This window comes from Leptodactylus fuscus, chromosome 7 (genome assembly GCF_031893055.1).
Source record: "Leptodactylus fuscus isolate aLepFus1 chromosome 7, aLepFus1.hap2, whole genome shotgun sequence".
Lineage (NCBI taxonomy): Eukaryota > Metazoa > Chordata > Amphibia > Anura > Leptodactylidae > Leptodactylus > Leptodactylus fuscus.
This window is the reverse complement of record NC_134271.1, coordinates 18897503-18920663: the sequence shown is the minus strand read 5'-3', so window position 1 is coordinate 18920663 and position 23161 is coordinate 18897503. Positions and strand designations below refer to the sequence as shown.

The 23161-nt window shown below is 45.0% G+C and overlaps 1 protein-coding gene across 9 annotated transcripts in view; it reads right to left on the bottom strand.

Moving 5' to 3' along the window:
• The window catches only part of NAV2 (neuron navigator 2), a 262355-nt gene that overhangs the window by 60125 nt on the left and 179069 nt on the right, over positions 1-23161 (bottom strand). For 6 of the 9 annotated variants that reach the window (XM_075281269.1, XM_075281261.1, XM_075281262.1 and 3 more), the window contains exons 4-7: positions 20512-20584; positions 15465-15744; positions 14137-14199; positions 11201-11346 (exon numbers count right to left, since the gene is read on the bottom strand). In XM_075281269.1, coding sequence (XP_075137370.1) covers positions 11201-11346; positions 14137-14199; positions 15465-15744; positions 20512-20584 — 562 coding nt within the window. The remainder of the gene's footprint in view (positions 1-11200; positions 11347-14136; positions 14200-15464; positions 15745-20511; positions 20585-23161) is intronic. The other 3 variants (XM_075281263.1, XM_075281264.1, XM_075281267.1) reach the window with 1 other exon arrangement.

Sequence of the window (23161 nt, the reverse complement as noted above, 5' to 3'; positions counted from 1 at the left end):
AGAGCACCAATCCACCCATAGAGAGTGCATCAATCCATCCATACAGAGTGCACAATCCACACATACAGAGTGCACCAATCAACCCTTACAGAGAGCACCAATCCACCCATACAGAGTGCACCAATCCACCCATACAGAGTGCACCAATCCATCCATACAGAGTGCACAATCCACCCATACAGAGTGCACCAATCCATTCATACAGAGTGCACCAATCCATTCATACAGAGTGCACCAATCAACCCTTACAGAGAACACCAATCCATCCATACAGAGTGCACAATCCACCCATACAGAGTGCACCAATCAACCCATACAGAGAGCACCAATCCATCCATACAGAGTGCACCAATCCATCCATACAGGGTGCACCAATCCATCCATACAGAGTGCACCAATCCACCCATACAGAGTGCACCAATCCACCCATACAGAGCGCAGCAATCCACCCATACAGGGCGCACCAATCCATCCATACAGAGTGCACAATCCACCCATACAGAGTGCACCAATCCACCCATACAAGGTGCAACAATCCACCCATACAGAGAGCACCAATCCACCCATACAGAGTGCACCAATCCACCCATACAAGGTGCAACAATCCACCCATACAGAGAGCACCAATCCACCCATAGAGAGTGCATCAATCCATCCATACAGAGTGCACAATCCACACATACAGAGTGCACCAATCAACCCTTACAGAGAGCACCAATCCACCCATACAGAGTGCACCAATCCACCCATACAGAGTGCACCAATCCATCCATAGAGTGCACAATCCACCCATACAGAGTGCACCAATCCATTCATACAGAGTGCACCAATCCATTCATACAGAGTGCACCAATCAACCCTTACAGAGAACACCAATCCATCCATACAGAGTGCACAATCCACCCATACAGAGTGCACCAATCAACCCATACAGAGAGCACCAATCCATCCATACAGAGTGCACCAATCCATCCATACAGGGTGCACCAATCCATCCATACAGAGTGCACCAATCCACCCATACAGAGTGCACCAATCCACCCATACAGAGCGCAGCAATCCACCCATACAGGGTGCACCAATCCATCCATACAGTATACACAAATCCATCCACACAACGTGCCACAACTCCTGCTGCTAATCCCTATACACATTTCCCATCACTTTTGACGTAAGAAGGTGCAAATCTTTGTGTGACAGAGGTCTTAAGGAGACATCAGGCAGGGCTGGGGGCGGACGGTGACGGGAGATGAAAGCTCCGGAGAAGAGATTTACTCCTCGGTTAGGATTTCATGGTAACTTTTATCTTGTATGAACTGTTTAATATTGCCTGAGCCGGACTTGGCTCGAGACCAGCCGAGGTATAAAAGCCTCGTAGAGGATGAAGCTAAATAAGGGCAGGAACAAAGTCATAAAGACCGAACACCAACCCCAGGAAACAGACATGAAATATATGAAGGGGGGGGGGGGAGGTGGAAGAAAAAAAAAATAGATAAAATATCAATTGTGGAGGGGAAGCCGGTGCAATGTCATCCATCAGTCCCAACACTCGTCTAGAGATTAGGATCAGGGAGTCGGGGGCTTGTGAGGCGCAGACGATACTCATGTACAATTACTTCCACTTCAACCAGGGACCGAGGGGAGGGGGGTCCCTGTATCCACAGCTGGTGTGAATTTAGCTCTGTGTATGGAGCAGAAGCTGCTCATATCCTTCCCCCTCAGCCGGTATTACATGCTGTCACCGGCAGCTACTGTGTATCCTGCAGTCTGACTGGTAACCCCCGGGGGCAGCAATGGGAGAGAGGCCCATGTAGTGTCACAAGAACGTAAAACTGTCTATAAGGGCTCACCAAACGTCCGTAAGTCTTATCCTATGTTATACTTCAGAGCTCCCCCTTCTTCAACAACAGCGTAGCTGCCATATGTACGCAGCAGAATAGGGAGTGCAGCTCTGGAGTATAATACAGGATGTAACTCAGGATCAGTACAGGATAAGTAATGTAATGTATGTACACAGTGACTGTACCAGCAGAATAGTGAGCGCAGCTCTGGAGTATAATACAGGATGTAACTCAGGATCAGTACAGGATAAGTAATGTAATGTATGTACACAGTGACTGTACCAGCAGAATAGTGAGCGCAGCTCTGGAGTATAATACAGGATGTAACTCAGGATCAGTACAGGATAAGTAATGTAATGTATGTACACAGTGACTGCACCAGCAGAATAGTGAGCGCAGCTCTGGAGTATAATACAGGATATAATTCAGGATCGGTACAGGATAAGTAATGTAATGTATGTACACAGTGACTGTACCAGCAGAATAGTGAGCGCAGCTCTGGAGTATAATACAGGATGTAACTCAGGATAAGTAATGTAATGTATGTACACAGTGACTGTACCAGCAGAATAGTGAGCGCAGCTCTGGAGTATAATACAGGATGTAATGCAGGATCAGTACAGATAAGTAATGTAATGTATGTACACAGTGACTGTACCAGCAGAATAGTGAGCGCAGCTCTGGAGTATAATACAGGATGTAACTGAGGATCAGTACAGGATAAGTAATGTAATGTATGTACACAGTGACTGCACCAGCAGAATAGTGAGCGCAGCTCTGGAGTATAATACAGGATGTAGCTCAGGATCAGTACAGGAGAAGTAATGTAATGTATGTACACAGTGACTGTACCAGCAGAATAGTGAGCGCAGCTCTGGAGTGTAATACAGGATGTAACTCAGGATCAGTACAGGATAAGCAATGTAATGTATGTACACAGTGACTGCACCAGCAGAATAGTGAGCGCAGCTCTGGAGTATAATACAGGATGTAACTCAGGATCAGTACAGGATAAGTAATGTAATGTATGTACACAGTGACTGTACCAGCAGAATAGTGAGCGCAGCTCTGGAGTGTAATACAGGATGTAACTCAGGATCAGTACAGGATAAGTAATGTAATGTATGTACACAGTGACTGCACCAGCAGAATACAATTGGAATTAGATGTCCTTCTAACCAAATGAACATATGTTGTAAAGTGTAGTCTTTACATATGATGGCAGTGGTGCCTCCATGTATACAGGTGACAGGATCCCTTTAATCGTGCTTACTGAAGGAAATGACCGCACATTCTGGTCTGTTGCATGTAAATCATAGAATAATGAAATCTGGAATGTGATTGGCTGCTCTTGGTCACTTCCCTTGCACTGATGATCACTCCACGGACTATTATATTTATCCCAATACACCCGCCCCACCACACCCCACCCCCACCTCCAACCCCCCTATATAGCAGTCGCCAACGAAGAGGAAGATGAGACTCCATGGACTGTTATAACCCAAACCACCCCCCATACCCACCACCCACCCACCCGAACCCAACTCCCCCCCCCCCCCCCCCCGCCCAATGCCAAATACCTATTCGGACGTGCCAATAAAGCATTTTTTTATTTGATTTGATCAGCTCATAGTTCTGTATATTCTGCCTCTTCCACAACTGACCCCGCCCCCAATGACATCACACAACTCCTCTAACAGTGTCACAATCAGTAGTTATGGACAGGTGACGATTATGTATTAGGGGAGAGGAGATCCAATAAGCCATCCGGGCAAGACCACCATTTATATCACCACCACTTTATAGTTATGATGTATATAAAACTGACCGCCGGACTCCAAGTACTATCTTAGGACACAGGGACAAGAGATAATTCTGTATTTTTCCCTCATAGCTCCCCCTATCTTCCTCCTCATATAAGGCAGATCCTTCTAATATTTTATAATTTATAATTTGCGTTCACTACAAATGAAACTTAGAAAAATGTAATAAAAATAATAAAATAAGTATTATTTAATATTTTTAGTACAGACGTTGAAGCTCAATATCAACTGACCAGGATACTCATCGATATAACACAAGCTTGCGTCACTGAGCTCATCCAGATCACAGAAGTTTATGTGGAAACTTGCACGAAAAAAAAAAAGAAAGAAAGAAATATTAATTCTAATGTATTTTGTATGTAAGCAGGAACCTATCAGTGTCCAGCCAGCGAGGGGTTAATAACGCAGCCATCTGGCCGCACAGTGTAACAGGTGAATGACCTGCGGCACGAGCCACGTTTAGGTTCTCAAAAAAATTAAACCTAAACTTGACACAATGTAAAAAAAACCCCCAAAAACTACAAAACTAGCAGAAAATACAAGTAATGGCGAGTTACCTGTGAAGCCTCCGCTGTGTGCAGTGCAGTGTAGTGTGTGTCCTCTCCACTGCACGCTGGCTGCTCAGCTCTGCTACATCTTCTCCCAGGGAAAGTGGAACATTCAGAGGTGAAACATCGATCTCTCCACCCTCTGCAAGATCTCCACCCCTCAGCCCTATACTGCTCTGTCCCAAACAGGCAGACCCTCACTCTAAAGAGACCCTCACCTCTGTACCCTGCTCCATTTACCTCTCTGTAGAACACCACCCATGTCCTCTTTATACAGACCCTCACTCTAAAGAGACCCTCACCTCTGTACTCTACTCCATTTACCTCTCTGTATAGTCTACTACCCCTCAGCACATCGCCCTGAAAATATTCTGCTCTGTCTCAAATATGCAGACCCTCACTCTAAATAGACTCATCTCTGTACATGTTCCATTTACCTACATCTGCAGACCACCAACCTTGAGTACTTTGTCCCTTAACCTAACTCTGTAGAGACCACCACCCCTTAACACACATCTCTACAGATACTCAGCTTTGTCCTAAACATGCAGACCCTCACTTTAAAGACTCCTGTACCCCAGGAACTTCTCTCTACAAGCTCTACAGGGACCTCAATCCCAAACTAATGGTTGGCATTGAGGGACAAGTCTACGTTATTATTATGTAACATAGTCTTCTCCATACTCCTCGCATACACTCCCCCACTTAGTAATCTGCTCCCAACCTATAGAGACCCCCACCATTTCTATAGGACCCACCACCTTGCCCTTCCACGCCCAACTCTATAAGAGTTCGGCCCTCTGTAAAAAGCCCCCCCACATCTCCAAATCTATAAGTAACGACATCCAGTGCTCACCCCCCACACTCTACCAGGGGAACCCTTAATTCCATGCCATTCTAGCTATACAAGGAAACCTCATCCATCCGGTATTCTGCTCCCCAATTCTATAGCCAAAGTTCAGTATAACTTGACAGTGACCTCCACCATGGAGGAATCGTCTTCATCTACAGTGATCTGCCATCTACGGATCTCCCATGGTCAATGACCCAATGCTACGCCACCCTAAATCTTCCATCCAGATCTCTGCTTAAAGTGACTGCCCATCTAAAGATCATTCCCCCCAGCTCACATGATGTCTCCGGCCTAAGGCTAGGTTCTCGCTGGGCTCTCTGTCGTGCAGGACCACGGGGGAGGACCAAGAATGATGGATAAATTGTCCGCTAAAAACATCTATTACCCGCGGACCTCATAGACTATAATGGTGCGTGTTGGGTGACCGTCAGAAGAAACGTCCTCCATGCAGGGGTCTCTGACGCGGAGGTAAACCTAGCGTAATACTCTACGGATTTGGGAGTTGCAGTTTCTCAGCAGCTGGAGCATTGAAGCTTACAGACCCCTGCACAGATAGTATTGTACCCCAGCCCATCACTCAATGCGGCCCCTCCCCAGGACATTACAATTATACATGACCCTTTTGAATTTGATCCTTTCATATATTATAATGAAGATGGAGCAGAAAACCCTTCACTTTTATCTGAGTTTATAGAACAGCCGGGACCTTGTACGGATTCTTCTTATCTCGGGACATGGTAACCTCCACCTGATGTCGGGGGGTAACACTCAGAAACCATGGAGTAAATCATTGCTAATAAAGTGGCTGCGGACCCGGAGAGGGGCCAACTCCAGGTGTTTCCCTGCTTATAAGCTGGGGCTGGAGCATGCACGATTCCAGCCAGAGCTGAACCCACAACTCGAGTCACACAAGTTTAGGCCGAGGTCATGTTGCGGAAAAACTTCAATATTTTTGTGAAGATTTTGCTGATTTTTGAGCTTATAGGAGGCTCTTGTACTTCTCCTATGCTCCTTTTATAGCTCTCCCTTCTGCTCAATCCACTCCTGGCTTTAGCTCAAAAAACCACAGCAAAGTCTGCAACAAAAACATATAGCTTTACTGCAACGTGTGGCCTTGGCCTAAAGGGGGTTTAACACTGCCTGCCTGTTCTTTAGGCCTCATGCACACAACACAGATGCCATCCATGTGCTGTCTGTTCCTTTATTCATAGACTCTACAGCCGTATTCATGGAGTCCAACCATGTGAAATGGCGCCACTTGTCCATGTGGCCGTTCATGGTACTGTAGCTCAGCCCCACACAAGTGAGTAGGACTGAGCTGCACAAGAGCCTTGATGATGATACACTGATACAAGTCCATCATTGTTCAAGTCATATATGCGCTCCTATGGATACGTCTGTCATGTGGCAACTACGTCTATGGCTACACGGTGATTTTGGCCGAGATTCCTGATGCATAACCAAATATCGCCATGTGAGACTTCTTGTAAATGAATGAAGTTGCGCTGTGACCTGGGTGCTGCGAATGCAAATTGGAGTTGCAAAAAAAAAAAAAAAAAAAAATTTATTTATTAGTGAATATTATTACCGTATATACTCGAGTATAAGCCGAATTTTTAAGCACAGTTTTTTGTGCTGAAAAAGCCCCCCTTGGCTTATACTCAAGTCAATAAGTTTTCCCGGTTTTTGAGGTAAAATTAGGGGGGGGTCGGCTTATACTCGAGTATTACATAACAATATCAAAATACTGCTCGACTTTTTGCAACTACAATTTGCTGTCGCAACATCTCCCAGGTGGTAATGAGACGCCATAAAATACACCAGAGAAGGTATTGCAGGGTGACACGGCGAGCTTTGGTTACGAATCACGAATTGCAGATGAAGTCGCTGTGGCCCAAACTTGTTAACTGGGCAAAACTTTGGGTGAAGTTCTCCTTTAAATGCAAGAGAAAGTTTGTGTTGACCTGAAATGTAGGGAGTGTGCGGGGATTATACAAAGAGGAAGGACAAATGTAATAAAGTGGTGATACAACAAGACATCAAAGCACTGAGGGGCCTCCAGGAGAAGGTCACCAGGGAGAGATAAGGAAGCCCCCAGACCCGCCAATCCTACAGTCCTGGATCAGAGCGTCCACCTGCCAGATCTAACAGCGCCAGGAAGAATAATGGCAGAATCAGATACTGGATGATTCTCCTCCTCAAGATTAAACAATGGCAAGAAATATGTGAAAAGTGAAGCTTTATGGATCCTTACAGATGTGAGCGGAGTGCTGCTATAAACAAACATCAGGACTCCTGCCTTGTATGGGAGAAGAATTCACCGCCACCCACCGCCTTCAAACAAAAGACTGTATATGTATATATATTATGACACAAAGGCAGTGCGTGGCATGGCGGGTAGGGGAGAAGTCCCAGATATAGGACAATACAAAAGCGCCAAAACTTACTACTGTTATGGGGACTTTCTTACAGCGTTGCATGGCATGCTGGGAGTTGTAGTTTTGCAGCACTGACCTGTTGGGTTCCACCATGTTGAATGTCACCCCCTGCTTCACACTATTGATGTACATCCCCTCCTGGTGTCCGCCATGTTCTGCGACCCCCTACCCCAGAAACCATGACATTCCTCCAGCTCCTTACTACTGATTTTTCGCTTCCTTTTGCCCTCAGGGAAATGATGTGAATATTTTCTTGACCGTTATGTAAACTATACAATGTTTTCTCTGACCACCATTCCCTAATAATTGGAAACACGTCCACGTGCCTGGAATTCCAAGTATCGGACGCTTGAACAAGATCAATGGACAGAATTGCTTTATTCTAGCATCAGAGAGTCCTAAATGGAAGGTATGGCGCTCGTCCCTGACAGAGAACCACGAGACGACTGTAACCATATAGTCTGTAGTAGTCATACATGATCCTTAATATGGTCAGTTGTCAGGTCCCAATAATGATAAAGACCATTTACCACTACAGATACCGTGCCCCAAAAGGAGGCCATGGGGTCAGCCAGTTAATGATAAGACCGCCACATTCCAAAAACTCAGGTTAATATTTACAGGGTCCGGAGTTAAAATGTAACATTCAACCGAGATGTAAAGAAACCCGCAGGTTCTCATGGTGGGGAACAGAGAAACCACAGATTGGACTGACCAACTCTACAAGATGACTGCTACATGGCCAGATATTGTTATATCCACATACTGTACTGCTGGTGCAGTCACTGTGTACATACATTACATTACTTATCCTGTACTGATCCTGAGTTACATCCTGTATTATACTCCAGAGCTGTGCTCACTATTCTGCTGGTAGAGTCACTGTGTACATACATTACATTACTTATCCTGTACTGATCCTGAGTTACACCCTGTATTATACTCCAGAGCTGCGCTCACTATTCTGCTGGTGCAGTCACTGTGTACATACATTACATTACTTATCCTGTACTGATCCTGAGTTACACCCTGTATTATACTCCAGAGCTGCGCTCACTATTCTGCTGGTACAGTCACTGTGTACATACATTACATTACTTATCCTGTACTGATCCTGAGTTACATCCTGTATTATACTCCAGAGCTGTGCTCACTATTCTGCTGGTAGAGTCACTGTGTACATACATTACATTACTTATCCTGTACTGATCCTGAGTTACATCCTGTATTATACTCAGGTGCAACATGTCAGTATATTCATATCACACAATCTGATCAATAAAATGTATGTATACAGTGACTACACCATCAGAATAGTGAGTGCAGCTCTGGAGTATAATACAGGATGTAACTCAGGATCAGTACGGGATAAGTAATGTAATGTATGTACACAGTGACTGTACCAGCAGAATAGTGAGCGCAGCTCTGGAGTATAATACAGGATGTAACTCAGGATAAGTAATGTAATGTATGTACACAGTGACTGTACCAGCAGAATAGTGAGTGCAGCTCTGGAGTATAATACAGGATGTAACTCAGGATCAGTACAGGATAAGTAATGTAATGTATGTACACAGTGACTGTACCAGCAGAATAGTGAGCGCAGCTCTGGAGTATAATACAGGATGTAACTCAGGATCAGTACAGGATAAGTAATGTAACGTATGTACACAGTGACTGCACCAGCAGAATAGTGAGCGCAGCTCTGGAGTATAATACAGGATGTAACTCAGGATCAGTACAGGATAAGTAATGTCATGTATGTACACAGTGACTGTACCAGCAGAATAGTGAGCGCAGCTCTGGAGTATAATACAGGATAAGTAATGTAATGTATGTACACAGTGACTGCACCAGCAGAATAGTGAGTGCAGCTCTGGAGTATAATACAGGATGTAACTCAGGATCAGTACAGGATAAGTAATGTAACGTATGTACACAGTGACTGCACCAGCAGAATAGTGAGCGCAGCTCTGGAGTATAATACAGGATGTAACATTTATGTGAATCAAGATGGAATTTTTAACAATAAGAGATTTTATATAATTTTATTAAAAAGGGAAGGGGGGTACATGATGGCTTTGGAATTGCCCTTTAATTACTATATAACATACAAGTGGTGAACAGATTTTCCAGTAAAGCCTTTCTTCCCCCAATGATATCAGGATTTTCAGGTTAATGGTTACACTGGTTTTCCATACCTACTGGTTCAGTTAATAAACAGTTTGCTCACTATAAGATACTGTATGTAATGATGAGTAGACAACTACTGCCCTCTACAGGCAGATTCCAGCAAATACAAGATCAGAAATCAGCTGTAGTGGCCCCATAATAATGTGGAAGCCTCACAGCTTTAATCTGTACTGACAGGGGTGTAGCTGCTGGGAACGTGGATACTACCAAAATGTCCGACACTTATATTTTAGGGGAGCCATCCCTTTAATTTGGTGCTCTGCTCTCATCCTTGATGTTATCTCCACATCTGGCAGTGGCAGGAAGCACTATGGGAGTATCATCACTAAAAAGGGAGGAACAATGCCGCATCAATGACCCTTGAAATGAAGCTCCAGGTCACACATTGAGCTGCTTTGATGTAGAAGACTCGAGGGTGGGGCTGGCGGACACAGAATCCTCTCATGTGAGAAATCCCCCCCCCCCCACCTCCAGTCCACTCAGAAATCTGCACCTGCCCCGGTGAAGATCACAATCCGTGCAATGACTAGTGCAGAAGTTGTGCTGTATCCACCAGCAACCACTGTAGACTTCAATGGCCTAAAGGTATATTCACACACGTCTCATTCTCATTTATGTATTATTGCTACTGCATGAAATCCACAATGCATTTGTCCCATGTGGACATAACCTTGCAGCTGAGGTTTTGTTACAATTGTATCCACTCTGGACAACCCTATGGGAGATTGAGAGAAGATTATGGACTTCAGAGAGATACAGTTCACGTGCACCAATACATTGTAGCAAAGTATCAGGGAAGAGATACGTACTGCACAAAGGACAGAGAGCGGACTGGATACAACTGTAACAAATCCTCAGATGTGAAAGGTCAGACTAGAGAGATTTTCAGCCTCCAGAGCGGACGGCAAATAGTGATCCTGAAAAATGATGAACTGGGGAGTGGGATGGCGTGTCGTAAAGACCGGCGTATTGTACAATCACTGTGTGTCAACCATTGACAGTTTTCCTGAGAATCTTTGTAAATTTGCTTCGAAAGTTAAGTCATTTTAAAAATAAAGCAGTGTTCCTTATCATTGCTGCAGTTTCTAAGACAGTCCACTAGGGGGAGACATTGTATTGTCAATGCTTATATTGATAAAAGTGGAGGTGCTGCCCATCAGCCCTACCGCCATAGATATAGGTATATAAGTGCCCCTACCCGTCAGCCCTACCTCCATAGAGACAGGTTGAAAAGACCAGGTGTGACGTATTGTGTTACACTGTGTATACCAACAGCTTAGTGTGAGTGTACATTGTGGTAAGGAATCGTGCAGGGAGTGACGACGTACACAATGACACTGCAGTACCAGCCCGGTGTTATAGAAGGTCAGTTCATTGCTGCATTGTCTGGGGAGAGTTTTAACATCCCTATAATTTATTTTGACTCTCAGGAGTCCGAGAAAGTTGGGCAAGAACTCATACAGCCACTATTACAGCTCTCCCCCCCACAGCCCCCATCACGTACCTTTCTCAGTCACAGTTGCAGGAGGATTCACTGGTTTGGCTTTGTCATAGTTGTTAAAACTCTGACTGCGCCTGTTCCCACCGACCGGCCCCCGGGTCTTGGCCTCGCTGCCTGCAGCCGACGTTCTGTTGCTGGGACCTGGGAGCCTTAAAGTATGAAAAAGAAGAAAAATCAGAAGGAGAACTAAGCAGCCAAATAATCCCCAGCATGATGGACACGTCCGGACAAAGTGGGGGGCCGTGTCAAGATGGAAAATCGCCCCTAAGAGCAAGATGTAAGAGAGTCACCCGGCAGACACCAGACGGTTCAGAGAGATTACTGCAAGCCAATATGGAGGAAACACCAGACAAGCAAGGAAGGGCCTGGGAAACAGTCTACGGGGTGGGGGGCAAACTGTACTCCCCAATATTCAAATTCCAGCTCGACCACTGCTCTATTGAAAATGGGGAACAAAACCTCCCCATTCTCCTGATCTGTAAATGATCCCCAATCCCTTGGATAGGGGGCAGCTTCTTAAGATGGAAATACCCCTTTAAAGGGATATTTCCCCTTTAATCGTGAAAATGGTGAAAAATGTAAATGCATATTTTATAATAATAATTTCAGACCTTTTCACTATACAACGATTAATATTGGTTTAACCCCTCAATGACCTGCGACGTTCAGGTGTGGGGGTAAATCCCACACAGTGGTTGGGAGGTCAGTGGTGGGAGATAGTCTTGGGTGTAGAGAATAGGGGTTCCCCAGTCACAGTGAGGAGAGGGGTCTCCATTGGCTTCTATGGAAGAGTCAAACTACAATATAGTGACCATAAACTAAAGTGTGAACACATCATAAAAAAATGTACTGTCCCTTTAAGCCCTTTCTGTATATACAGTACTGTATAGTTCAGAATAAGCCCCCCCAGCCCTAAATCCTCCAGCAGAGATAAGAGGGGATTCCTCCCCCCACAACTCATCCAACAGCTGAAATCACAGCTCCAAATATACTGTCCATTGACCGCTCCGTGTCACGCAGAGGCTCAAATTGATGTTTTTGGCCACGACCCAAGAGATAGACACGAGCCTGCTAATAACAAGGTGAATTGGCCGTTCAGGAGTCTTGGCAAGCAGGGTGACAAAGGCGACTTTACCTTAGAGACTTTAGAAGTTTCATCCACGCGCTGCAGTGAGAACTATTGTGAATGATTATAAGCAGTGTACAGCGCTACAGTAGAGGTTGGCGCTATAGAAATATCAGAACACAAAGCCATGTAACCGCAGTCGGGTCACGGAGAGGACAGTATCCATCTATCCTTTGTTGTGTGGCGGTATTCATTCACCCCCAGGACACGGCTCTGTCACATCATCCAGCTGGAGCTTTGCACATGTCAATCTGCGTGTTCTGGCTGACGTGACACGGCGTGATGAGCTCGGCACGGCATGTTTGATGCGCACATCTCACACACAAACACGGATTTATCTTTGTTACATTTTTGCCCGAGGGGGGTAAAAAAAAAAAGAAAGAAAATGATTGAAAACTTTTTCCTTTTTCTTTTTTTAGTTGCATGTGACAGTAATGTAAAGGCTGCGGATAAACATCTGCTTGTCAGGGAGGCGGCGAACCAGGAGGAGACAGGCTTGATCTGAGCGGTCGGGAACTTTCATGTTTTACTATCCAAACATGTGATGACCAGTTACATCAACTAGTATATTGGGGCAAACATACACAAATTAAAGGGAGTGTGCAAAGGAGTGCAATCTACTGCTCCCTGTTATCCTATCTGTATACGTGTGACCGGTATCAGCCACTGAACTCCTATAATGCTGCGGCTACACTATACAAGAGTCTGACTACTGGCCCAATGCGGAATCCTGTGAGCCTCCATATAACATAGATGGAAACCATCAGCAATCTGGTTAAGGGTGCCATACCCCCTCCTGCCTGCAATCTGGTTAACCCTTAAGTACTATCATGGTGTCTATCATGCACATATCATTATGATAAACACCATGATAGTACTTAAAGGTTAAGGATGCAATACCCTGTCCTGCTTGCAATGTGGATAATGCTAAAATACCCTCTCTTGCCAGTAACCTGGTAAAGGATGCAATTAATACCTTTTCCTACCTGCAGTCTGGTTAAAGGTACAATATCGTCTACCGCCTGCAATCTGGTTAAGGATACAACAATCCTCCTGCCTGCAATTGGGTAAGGATGCAATCCTCTTGCCTGCAATGTGGATAATGGTGCAATACCCTTTCTCGCCAGCAACCTGGTAAAGGATGCAATACTCCCTCCTGCCTCCAATACAGTTAATGGTAAAATACTCTTTCCCACCTGCAGTCTGGTTAAAGGTACAATACCGTCTCCTGCCTGCAATCTGGTTAAGGGTACAACAATCTTTCTGCCTGCCATCAGGTAAGGATACAATACACCCCCTTGCCTGCAACCTAAGTGGAGTGACAGAATTGGGACTCGATGCATTACAAGTGCAAAGGTGCCCATACATATTAGATGAAAGTTTACCAACCCTGCCGACCGACTATCTAATGCATAAACGACCGTTCCCAGTCTCGCCTAATGGCAGATGTCAGGGTGAAGAACTGTGGGATGTCAATGTACGCAATAGACTTATGAGAGAATGAACATAAATAAAATGAATAAAGCCATGTTCACACGCAGTGGAAAATCCATGGTCAAACTTATAGAATCCATGCAAACCAATACAGGTAGACTAATAAGTCCGAAACTCTGGTCCGTCTGCAAAGTGATTATGATATCATTATTGTACAGGTTACTCTTTAGTTCTGGTAAAAATATGCAAAAAATCCCATAGGGGTGAGTTGAGAACACAGCAAGGTTACTGGCCAAGCAGTTAGTGTGTGTTATGTGTATCATTAGTGTGGTAGGGGGGCTGCAGTACACTCTGCACACAGCCAGGGGGCAGCACTGACCGGGAGCATTTCTTCTGCCCAATGGAGAAGCGCAGAAACTTGACCTCGCTGGGGTCTCTGGAACTGTACAATGGGATAAACGGACAACATCAGTGGAGTGAGGAAAAACCTACGTACATAGGGTTCCCGTGAATAGTCTGGGTAAGTGTTTTGGGGGTTAGGGTTCTTATTTAAACTGCACCAAACATCTAAATAACCCATTGGGACGTTCCAGTATATTACATTCAGCACTACCAAAATTTTGGGTCTAACCTAAACATTTTGGAGCTTTTACTGTTCCAGCTTGGAAACAATTTGGGTGCAGCCGCTTCCCTGAACATGAGACCTTCCCTCCCTTGAAAGCAGATAAGGACGTATTTGTGTCCTCCGCCACAAGTGCATGAGATTTTCCCTTGAAAGACTTAAAAAGAAGCGGTTTTGGGTTACACGGACACCTTTCCTCGGGGTAATCAGCTAATTGCTCCATTTTTCACTACTACAAAGGGCCGTATTCTCCATGATGTCATGAGAACCTGGCGGAGTGGCAAGTCGGCGGGGTCAGCGCTAATCTATGGCTAATGTAAGGTTTGTGATCCAAATTATACCGCAAGGTGTTATGTAATGTACAGATCGACTTTCCAAAGAGAAGAAATGCGCATTACTATAGATAGTCTGTCTGTACACAGAAATTCACTGGAGATGAGGGGCTTTATAGGGTTAAATGGATTGAAGTATAGGAAAATAAGGGTCTATCCAACAACCAGACCTGAGGAGGGGTCTGTCTGATCACATGATATTCCAGTGTAAGGCTTTATTTGGCCTGAGGACATAGTATATCTGAGGAGGGGTCTCTATATGACTATAAAGCATAATATATTTGAGGAAGGGTCCGTATCTGATTATAGAGCATAATATATCTGAGGAGAAGTCTATCTCACTATATAGCATAATATATGTGAGGAGGGGTCCATCTGACTACAGGACAAAGTAGATCTGAGGAGGGGTCTATTTGACCACAGAGCATAGTATATCTGAGGAGGGGTCTCTATCTGACTATATAGCATAAGTATATTTTAGGAGGGGTCTATCAGACCACAGGGCATAGTATATTTGAGGAGGGATCTCTATATGACCCTAGGACATAATACAATAATACATCTGAGATGGGTGGATCTTTGTCTGACCATAGGGCATAAGACACCTGAGTAGTGGTCTCCATCTTACCACAGGGCACAATATACCTGGTATTTACCTGACCATAGTGTGCAATAAATCCGAGGAGGGGTCTCTACCTATGGAGGGGCTGCCTGTACATAATCACATGACATGATATAATGCATGGCTGGTACCTGGAGTGCATCTCTCCTTGTGCTTTAGTCTGTGACTGGGGAGGTTGCTGCGGTTGTTGGCACTGGACTTGAGTGGGTGAGTAGGGCTGGGCATGGGGGGTGCTGGAGGGATAATACGACTGCTGGCACTGGTTTGGCGTTCCTGAATGTTGGGATGCTGGAGCCGGCTGGTGATAATTCTGTTTCTGGCTTTGCTGCTGCTGTTGTTGTTGCTGCTGCTTGAAACGCGACAAACTGAAGAACAGGCCGAGAATGGCCTTCAAATTCCCATTCCTGATCTCTGTAAGGCAAGAAGAGAGGACAATGAAGGCAAAGAATGGTCACAGGGGAAGGTTGCTATGATCAGCTCAATATACAGGAGACTACAGAGCACGGCCTGTCATTCTGCACGCTGGTCTCACGTAGTGTACAGTACAGCTGCTGCTGCGGCTTCTCTTGCTGACAATAATACCCAGCATATATACACGGATACAGTGTACAGGCCTAGACGGTAGGAATGGGTGCAGCTGTAAGGAGGGGACCATCATAGCCGGGGAGATCCTCAATATACAGGTGACTACAGAGCACAGACTGTCACCCTGCACGCTGGTCTCACATAGTGTACAGTACAGCTGCTGCTGCGGCTTCTCTTGCTGACAATAATACCCAGCATATATACACGGATACAGTGTACAGGCCTAGACGGTAGGAATGGGTGCAGCTGTAAGGAGGGACCATCATAGCTTGGGAGATCCTAAATATACAGGTGACTACAGAGCACAGACTGTCACCCTGCACGCTGGTCTCACATAGTGTACAGTACAGCTGCTGCTGCGGCTTCTCTTGCTGACAATAATGCCCAGCATATATACACGGATACAGTGTACAGGCCTAGACGGTGGGGATGGATGCAGCTGTAAGGAGGGGACCATCATAGCCTGGGAGATCAGGGTGCAGACATAAGCCCAGACAGCGCTGATGTAGGTAAAGGAAGAAATACACAAAATCTAAAGATTCCACAGCGAAGATGAGGTCTGAGAATTACAAACACACATGTTCCTGACAGCGGATTATCTAACATATCGCACCGCCCCGTCCCTGGAGAAGGATCGCCTGGAAATGGTCCAGAACTGAAAAGATAGATAATGTCATACTAAACTATGTACTGTTTCAGTAGGTCACTGAAAGGCTCTGTGCTGCTGGGAGACCAGGCTCTTCCAGTATGTAACTATTGGTCTCAGTCTGTTCATCTCAATCAAGATCAGCACACTCATCTCCTGAAATACTTTGTGCTGCTGCAAATCCCTACCCTTTCCACTGTATAATTCTTAGTTTCAGATTATGACCCTCTCCCTAGTACGGTCATCTCCTGAAATACTCTGTGCTGCTGGAAGGTTTATCTCCTTCCACTCTTCGTCTGTTATTTCGCACACTGCTCTTAAAATCATGCAACAATCCGCGGCCTCCAACGTTTCTCGATTGATGATGTCGCCATCAACCGGATCTGTGTCTGTCTACAAGATCATCACACTTCTTTCCTGAAATACTCTGTGCTGCCGATAGCCCTGTTCCTTCTGATATGTAGAACTCAGCCACACATGTATACTCCAGACTACATAAACTATATATATTATATACACATGTATATCCCAGCCTAAATACTCAAAAGGGCTATTTAGATTTTTTTGCTGGTATAGATATCAGTACATGCCTCTACTGAAATCCTCTGTGCTGCTGGAAGACCGTGGGCACATGTAGATCAACCACATATACATTCATCTTCCTCCTTACTATGTATTTCTATACAGGGAAATGAGCCCCATGAGGTTACACGAGGTGAAGCTGGGCCTGGCGGGCAGCACTGGGCACTGCAGTGGGTAAGTGACCATTGACCCTCCAGCACAGACATCTCCATAGGATGAATTACAGCGCTAGTCTACAAGCGAGGCTGTGAACAGGTGTGGGCGCCATCTACAAGTGTATACATTACAAGTGTTAAAAGAGGAGCTGCAGCCTGCGGGGCGACACCCGGGGCCCCGGATGAGACATCGCCTACAATGATTTATTAACAGGTGTGAGAACAGGGACTGATCTATAGCTAATAAACATGAGACCCGTCACCCAGTCTGTAATACAAGTCACCCGTAAAATCAGACATCCCCAGGAAACAGAGGGCAACCTGGGGGGTGGGGGGATTTATTTCAAGAGGATCTACCATTACATCGTCCCAAGGGTCACCCAGCTTTCCCAGGCCCCTGGTGGACAGATTGGAAGAGGATTACTGACACCTACTAGAATCCCTGCATGTGAAATTATCATTATTGTATATAGATTTTAGATGACAGGGGACCCATAGGATCCTCCATCATGTATCTCACATTCCATTTTGAACAGTCCCATCCTCAGAGATTTGCTCCTCTTTGGTTCTCTGAACTATTAACGATGAATTTCCAAGAAAATTTTAAGGGTTAACGTCACCTCCATTTATAAAACAACACGTCATAAATGGATAGTACAAGTGAATCTAAGAAACTTTGTCTTAATAGGCGGATAAGGAAACAGATTTCTTTAATAAGATATATGACAGCGTTCATTTTTACATAGAAGTCTATGGAGAGGGGAGGGGAAGGCTAGGAAAGACTCACTCAGCTACAGTGTGAATGCTATATCTTCACAATGACACTACCACCGCACAGAAAGAGGGAATAAATCAATTAACCAGTTTCCCCCTCCCCTCTCCATAGACTTCTATGTGTTTGGTGAAAATGAAACAGACACCACTTAATAAATGGAAAAAGAAACAGTTTATAAAAGTTTATAAACTTTCACTTTTCACGGCATGGGGAAATCGCAGCCAACTGCATGGCATGAGATGTCGCAAGAGGATTCAGCGACGAATGCCCAGGAAAGTACCACACAGTCCCTGTACAGTAATAGGCAACTTTACTGGCACATGTTATCTTTAGGACATCAACCTGCTTATGTGCCCTAGACCAACAGGGTTACAGACATGTCCTAGGCTGTATATAGAGATATAGACAATAACCATCACTGTGCTAGACCTGGATACAGTGCGGCCTTCTATATCTGGCTGATACATTGCTAAAAAGGTCCTATTATGGATCAGTTATCGACAACTACAGGTCCTAGCAATGGCCGTTCCCTATAATTGGCGGGTAGAAATGTGCAAATGCTTACTTAATGGATGGTCGGAACAGCGTCCAAATCCTAAACTGCCCCAAAGACTTGGGGGAGGGGATCCTGTGGGTAAGGGATTTGGCACCATGGCCCTTAAGACTTCAGCTAAACCTCTGGCAATAAGGAATGGGATAACATATTGGTGAACTATCATCAATATGGATGTCCCACAAAGCCCCTCTACTTGCTGTCAGTGAACGTAGACCTTTATTATAATCTGTGTTGACCTCGCAGCAGAAGTCTATATTAGGTCCAATTCACATCAGCGTTCGGGGAGTCCGTTTGGGGACCCTCTGAATGGAAACCTATATGCATAGAAAAGCAGTTACCTGGGAAAACATGCAGACTTCATACATTATAATGGGTCCGTGTGGTTTCCGCACGAAACATGCGGAGGAGAAAAGTGCTGACAAGGACAGATGGGAAAGTGGATTTAGACTGGAAACCACTGTAGCAAACCCTCAGCAGTGAGAAGCATAATATCTGTACAAGTTTCCAGCAAGCAGAGATCTTGAAAGTGGTGAAACAACAACATCCCACCTGACCTGATAGAGGACAGAGCATAGTTAGGGGGGAGAGGATCCTGGTGCAGATCTGGCCCTTTTAGTTTGGGCTATCTATACCCTTGTGTCAGGCATCTGAAGTAACAACAACATCTATAAAATAGAAATCACGGAGTAATCCTACCCTCACAGCTGTACGAGGCTCTACCTCCGGAGGGCGACGGTCACACCCAGGGGTCACGTTACCCGATACGGGGCCGGAGGCAGCTATTCGGTGCCCGTGCTCCACGCTGACACGTTTATTTCTGTGTGTACAACTGGTACAACAACTTCTCGCTGTATTTTCAGCCTCGCACTTGTGTCCCAGAAATAGTGTGACATCAGATCCAGCACCTATTTGTGGGGCGCAGGATCAGAGAGACGCAGAGACAAAGGGAACATTCTTCTCGGAGGAGAAATAACCTGACATCTCTCTTTTCAGGCTTAAATCCAAACAATTACGGCAATAATCGCTCGGCTGCTTTATTTGCTTTGTCAATCCGCATTATGACAGCTCTAATCCTGGAGATCACTTGCTTTGGGAGACACTTGTAATGAGTGGAGCGCCTCGTGTTTCTGGGGGGGGAGATATAGGGTCACCTGGGTCACATGACGGGCCTTAACTCAACAGATCAACTTGTGTACGGTTTGCAAAAATTTCAATTTTTGCAACCTTAGTTTATTAGTAAGATTTTTTGCCAATGCATTGATGACATCATAAGGAGAGAATATCCCGATCCGCAGGTCACTTCTCAGGACGAGGTGCCGCAAATGCATTGAAAAATTGAAAAATTGTTATTCTAGCCTTAAAGTAACTCCAGATGACAACTAAATACAACGTGTGACTTCTATTATTTTCCTATGGGGCAAAGCAATTCTATGTGACCCTGACATTTTTGCACCTCGTATTTTACCATATGGCAGATTGCCCCTTGTCCTTTCCCTTTCAATGATGCAGTACCATTTACTGCCACTAGGTGCAAAGGATGTCAATTCACATCCAACAGAGATGTCCTTTGTGGTTTATGGAAGGGAAATACTCTCATACACTTCACATTGAATATGGGAAACAATGCAAAAGGGAGGGTGGGAGCAATAACTACAAGTCCCAGCAATGCCGCACAGTAACACAAGCTTTTCACCATCAAGTGACACTAAGCAACAGCTGACCCTACAGTAGCTTCACCACAATGCACAGAATGGTAAGACTATGAGCGCCATCATAAAGGAAGTGTCCATGAGAGGTGACAGTGTGACATAAGTGAATGCACGGGGTTCAGGGGCTCGCAGACAATGTGGCATTGAAGAGCTGTCACCAGCGGACTCACCCTCGGCTGACAGGCCTTGTATGTTAATTCCTTTCGCTGCCAGGAAGCTCAGGCAGGCATCGATGTTCTCGATCTAAAGAAAACAGAAAGTGACGGATTAAACACAGCAAAGTGACAGCAAAGTGAGCGGGTGACGGAGGAGGAAGAGATGATTCAGGTGCTCAGTATCAATCCCTATTCTGTATACACAGTAACACTATTGTCCTGTATACTGGGTGTAAGTTTCAGTATCTGCTCTTAGTCTCTATACATGGAGGATGCACAGTACTACTTCTCTAGTCCTGTACACTGGTGTAATTCTCAGTATCTGTCCTATATTCTGTATTGTGGGGATAACGTCTATCCTTAGGGAGAGACCACCTTCTCAGGTGTATGGAGACTTATACAGCCATAGTTGCTCCACTGCAAAGGAACATGGGGAGAATATACAAATCTGTCTCCCAAGATGTAAACAGGGAGACAGTTCCTCTGTTATGCTGCCCTCTATAGCAAGCACCCTGAACAACATGCCCGACCTCCCAGAAGCCTTTGCTGCATGATGCGAGGTTATAACCAAATTAATTTCTCAGCTACGGACGGCACCGTTTCTGTCTGTTTGGACGTCATCAGCGCAGCCTAGCTATACTCTGTATACATGGACACTGCACAGTACCACTTCTCTAGTCCTGTATACTGGGTGTAATTCTCTGTATCTGTCCTATATTCTGTATACATGGACACTGCACAGTACCACTTCTCTAGTCCTGTATACTGGGTGTAATTCTCTGTATCTGTCCTATATTCTGTATACATGGACACTGCACAGTACCACTTCTCTAGTCCTGTATACTGGGTGTAATTCTCTGTATCTGTCCTATATTCTGTATACATGGACACTGCACAGTACCACTTCTCTAGTCCTGTATACTGGGTGTAATTCTCTGTATCTGTCCTATATTCTGTATACATGGACACTGCACAGTACCACTTCTCTAGTCCTGTATACTGGGTGTAATTCTCTGTATCTGTCCTATATTCTGTATACATGGACACTGCACAGTACCACTTCTCTAGTCCTGTACACTGGTGTAATTCTCTGTATCTGTCCTATACTATGTATACATGGACACTGCACAGTACTACTTCTCTAGTCCCGTTTACTGGGTGTAATTCTCTGTATCTGTCCTATATTCTGTATACATGGACAGTGCACAGTACCACTTCTCTAGTCCTGTACACTGGTGTAATTCTTAGTATCTGTCCTATATTCTTTATACATGGACACTGCACAGTACCACTTCTCTAGTCCTGTACCCTGGGTGTAATTCTCTGTATCTGTCCTATATTCTGTATACATGGACACTGCACAGTACTACTTCTTTAGTCCCGTTTACTGGGTGTAATTCTTAGTATCTGTCCTATATTCTTTATACATGGACACTGCACAGTACCACTTCTCTAGTCCTGTACACTGGTGTAATTCTCTGTATCTGTCCTATACTCTGTATACATGGACACTGCACAGTACCACTTCTCTAGTCCTGTACACTGGTGTAATTCTTAGTATCTGTCCTATATTCTGTATACATGGACAGTGCACAGTACTACTTTTCTAGTCCTGTACCCTGGGTGTAATTCTCTGTATCTGTCCTATATTCTGTATACATGGACAGTGCACAGTACTACTTTTCTAGTCCTGTACCCTGGGTGTAATTCTCTGTATCTGTCCTATATTCTGTATACATGGACAGTGCACAGTACTACTTTTCTAGTCCTGTACCCTGGGTGTAATTCTCTGTATCTGTCCTATATTCTGTATACATGGAGGATGCACAGTACTACTTCTCTTCTGTTCGCTGCCATAATGCTCATCATCTTGTTCTGTACAGGTTCTAACATTACGCCATAGTCATGTAAATAGGGCTACGGATTCCTGAGCTTGGATTACGCAGCGACTAAACATCATGGGGGATTTCTATTATTTCCTATAGGACAAGACCATATTCTGTGACTGTGCAGTTTTTTGTAACATTTGTAGTCGCAGTGTATTCCCTGCCATTTATACCAAGTGCTGATAACTTCCTTAATGGAAAACTCAATTGATAGTAACAGTTTTGGGGGGCAATGTTCTATATATGAGACTGTTTGCTCCCACACTATTCCTTGAGGCGACGTTATTCATTTGTCTTGTGTACAGTGGTAACAATGGTCTCCCCAGCCTGCACAATAGACCCGGAATTCAATGCCATGGAGAAAAAAAAAGGATCAAGGGTCTGGGGGCAAGTTATTCCAGCCATGCGAGGACTGCGGGATGGGAACAGACTGTTGTGGCATGGATGGCTCATCTCAGGGATTCATGGCATGCCACACATTGTGTTAACACAGGGGGCTCGGCACAAAAATAGATCTCCCACAACTGTCACTCACGAGTGGGCCTGAGAAATGCAAGACAAGTGTCCTGGAGAAAACGGGAGACTCTGCTCAAGAAACACCATTTAGCCTAGAAGATTGCAACAAACAATGTGTCCTCGGATCAATACGTCTGATTTTAGTATTTCCCACAGTCGCTCCTGATACGGAGGTGCAATGTGAGTCACATGGGTGTTAGGAGAACATTTAGGGCCAGCGGAAGAAGAAGAAATTTCATTTCTCTCCTGTGCACGGTGTTATT